This window comes from the organism of the source record quoted next, unplaced genomic scaffold (assembly GCF_019419815.1).
Source record: "Pyrus x bretschneideri cultivar Hongxiangsu unplaced genomic scaffold, Pyrus_bretschneideri_v1 Contig145, whole genome shotgun sequence".
NCBI lineage: Eukaryota > Viridiplantae > Streptophyta > Magnoliopsida > Rosales > Rosaceae > Pyrus > Pyrus x bretschneideri.
In genome coordinates, this window is record NW_025999441.1 from 191,902 (window position 1) to 195,861 (window position 3,960).

The following is a 3,960-nucleotide window of genomic DNA, read 5'->3' on the forward strand; positions in this document are numbered from 1 at the left end:
GTATCAAAATGAAGAGCATGTAGAGCAAAAGAATGAATACCGTGATCCCAAATATATGATAGTTAGTAATAAGAAGGACATGGTGAGCGAAGGCATCAGCAACAAATTAGCCTCTCTAAAAATATGTTTCCAATCAATGCTAGCAAATTTGGTCGCCGTCCAATTTATATCTTCAATAATTGGAACCCGATTCCACAACGCCGCACCACAATCCAACATTGACTGCAAAACCAACCTAGAGTCACCTTCAACCATAATCTTTGCAAAGCCTTTCTTCTGAGCAAAAAGAATCCCCTCTCTAAGAGCCCTGGCCTCTACTTCAGAAATAGTGGTACCATCAAGATTTGAAGCTCCACCTCCAACGGGCTACCCATTATGGTTCTTTAACACAAAACCCACGGTCGCCTTGTCCCCCAACACCGAACCGTCAAAGTTAAGCATATTATAATTCTAATCCGGTGGATGTCATTTAATAATTATGGAAATATCATTTGTATTCCTTGTAGAACTTATACAATTGGCTTTAAGATATTGCTCACCCAAAGATATAGAAACTTGACTTGGAATAGGCAAAATATTCTTAAACACGTACCATGTTATTACGATCATTCCAAATTTGCCAACCAAAAGTAAATACAAGCTTAAATCACTAGCAACTTCCTTATCAAGCCATGTTAGCACTTAACAGAAAAATTGACGAAGGTCTGACATTGCAACAAATTCGTAAGATGAGGTATGACATTGTAATTTTTAAAATATAAGGTATAAGATTGTGATTTGATGTACAATTAAGGTAATTTTATGTAATTTATCCACAAAGTTATTATGTAATTTCTAAGAGTGGAACTTCCGAATAAAAAAAAAAAAAACACAAAAACATAAGGGAATTGGCAGCCCATGATAAGCAAACATAATACAAAAGGCCCCAAAGAAAAATTAGAAGATGTAAACTCAAGCCTATACAAATTAAATAGGAGAAAATGGAACTTTGCCCTCAACTCAGTTGACTGGAACAATACTTTCCACATAAATAAGAGCTTGTAAATCTATAACCTCATTCATAATAGGAGGAATAAGAAGATACTTGAGATTTCCAGTACTTGAATTATAAGAGGTGACTCTTCTATCTGAGGTAACCATAAGAAACTCGTCACTTTTCCAAAATGTCAATGGATTCTCATTGTGCTTAAAGGGTCCAATGGCTAGAAGTTTTGTCCATGAACTCTTAACTCCGTGATAGTCGTCCATTACCCATATTTCAAATATTTCAAATAATCTAGAATTGCCACTTGGACCGTAAAGAGAGCAAAAACAAGCGAGGGATTCATTATACAGAAAAAGATTACAAAACTGCAAACTGGATTCTCTCCCAAGAGGCATTTGTATTCTATGAAATATCTCATCACTTAAATCAAATGAAAGTATGAATTCCTCGCCATCATTTGCAATCCAATAACAAAATCCCTTCAAGTACACTGGACAAGAATCAAGATAGCTTTTACTTGATATATCAATCTTTATCTCTTTCCAAGAGTTAGCAGTCGTGGTATATACCTGAGCCGTATGAGGAAGATCAATACGATGGTAATATGTTCGTTCAGCATCTGAATACTCACAATTTTCTGTAATTCGCACAACCTTGTATTCTTTAGCTTTGCAATCATAGCCGAATCCCAATCCTCCAAAGCTCGTCTCCAATTGGAATTTTATGTTGGGAAGGGGTAGAAGGAGGCAATCGGGAAGTTGCCTGAATTCCCCAATTGCAGGATTGCATAAAACAACATTTTTCCCTGTTATTACACAGACAATCCCATTGCAATGACCGTGAATCACTACAGGATGATGGTCTTCCATGGGAAACGGTATATTTAGGTCCTCAACATCATAATGAAGGTTGTGCTCATCACTATCAATGGAAAGACTAATCATGGACCAAAAAACTTCATATTTCCAACTGTTGTCTGGGAAAACGGGCATCTGAGAACGGTTGAGAAGGATACAAGTGTTGGACGAGCGTTTGTTGTCCACGGAATTGTTGAGGTGTTTGGCCACAAAACTTGGACCATTGATGAGAGTGCACCAAGACTTGCGTATGCATTTGAATCGCATCAGAGACTTGGATGGCAACCTGGACAAAATTTCGACCACCTTATCTTCAGGAGTTTCACTTTCATGCACCTGAGACATTTCGGCAGTTTGGTTCCACAAGAAATCTTCACATGTATATATACATAGGAAAAGAACACCACCAGTTTGAGAGACAAGCTAAATAAAACTTCAGGTCGTTAAGGCCTGGTAGATCGAGGTCCAATTATTAAACATATTACCACATAAGACGCCAAAATTCAACAGTACTAAATAAACTTGGAGTTCCACAACCACAACATATTTAGCTATAGAAAACATGGGTGACCCAGTCACTTTCGAGTTTTTTGGAGGATCATAAATTCAAATTTTACTATTGTCAATTTTTTTTATTGATTAAAAATAACCATTCGAATTTTGTCTTTTAGTTTTACATTAAATTGATAAGACGATGAGCATGATATCCGTATAGCCAGCATATAACATCACACAATTTTAATTAACTAAGAAAAATTCATGTATTCACTCAAATTTTAATTAATTAAGCTAATTTTTTCATTAGAAATATAATCACATAACTATATCCTTATTACAACCAAGACTTCTATTTAAACACCATTTCGCAAATAAGTTTACCCCAATTTCCATCTAAGTGCCGTTAAAATTAAAAAATTAAACCTTTCCTAAGTTCATTACATTTCTTCCAAAATACCGTCAAACATGAACACATCATGCACAAACACCCCAACGCAGCCTCCCACGCACCCCCAATTTTTGAACTTCCAACAGTGGAAGACAAGGGCACAAATAGCCTAAAACTCAAAAACATTGCTCCACTGGTCCAAAAATTGAAGGGCAATCAATAGGCCCCACTGTACCCAACTTAGTAGTAAGTTAAGGCAAGATTTTTTTTTTCTTACCATCTTTAGCTGACAAAAGGCCACACGCAAAGAAATGGTTTTAGTTGGCTTTAGCCAAAAGGAGGAGACGTCAAATTAAACTTGGGCAAACAACTACATAGTTAAACTTGGATAAACAAAGTTTCATATAACTTTTATGCAATCGTATGTTCAAAAAAATATTAAAATATGTTTAAAACTCGAGACGAAAATTGGAGGAAGACTGGAATGAGTGTTAACAGAGAGCATGAGGATGGTATGAAGGGAAGTAAGAGTGTTAAGGAATGTGGCTCTGCTGCTGAGGATGCTGTCGCATCCATTATGGCGGCGGAAGCTGTGATGAGTTTACCTAGGCCTAAAGTGGGGAGTCTAAAGTCTGAGGAAGCGTATCCGAGAGGAGGTTGCTGAAGCAGAAGGGAGTCACAAGAGATTGACAGATGAAGTGCATCACTTGGAACTGTAGGGGTCTAGGGAGACCTGATTTTAACTGTATTATAGTTTTGTGTACTTCAATTAAACTGGACCTTTTTTGCTTGTTTGAAATGAAGATGTCTTTAGATAAGGTCCATTGTTGGTTTCAATGATTTTTCAGCTTCTAGATAGTCAAGTGGGGTTCATGTCTTGTGCTCACATAAAGTGGTTTCTATTAAAATTAGTGAAATTGAACTTATAACAGTTTGACAATCCATTGAATGGAGGGAATAAGATTGTGATTTGTGCTATGGGAAATAAATTATCCATAAGCATCAATGTTAGAACATTTAGGTTCTAAGGCATGGCATACATGAAAAACTTCGGGATTCCACGGTGTATTGTTTTATGAAAATTTCGGGTTTCAAAGGCACTAAATTCGAAACTGCATGTTCGAGTTTAGTTATGTACTTCTGGTCCATAAAAAGGAGGTTCTTGCAAGAACATAGAATACAAGGTACTGATTTAAGTGCAATGGATTTGGGTTGCTTCAGGAACTCAAGTT

The 3,960-nt window shown here is 36.6% G+C and overlaps 1 protein-coding gene across 1 annotated transcript; it reads right to left on the reverse strand.

Moving 5' to 3' along the window:
* Positions 1-715: 715 nt before the first annotated feature.
* Positions 716-2,187, reverse strand: LOC103933351 (F-box/kelch-repeat protein At3g06240). Its single transcript, XM_018644018.2, has one exon. The coding sequence runs from the start codon at positions 2,185-2,187 to the stop codon at positions 1,000-1,002; it is 1,188 nt and encodes a 395-aa protein (XP_018499534.2). The 3' UTR covers positions 716-999.
* Positions 2,188-3,960: the final 1,773 nt, after the last annotated feature.

Bases quoted from the DNA above. Each gene is read 5' to 3' on its own strand.
- LOC103933351 (XM_018644018.2), bottom strand. From the start codon at position 2,187: ATGTCTCAGGTGCATGAAAGTGAAACTCCTGAAGATAAGGTGGTCGAA.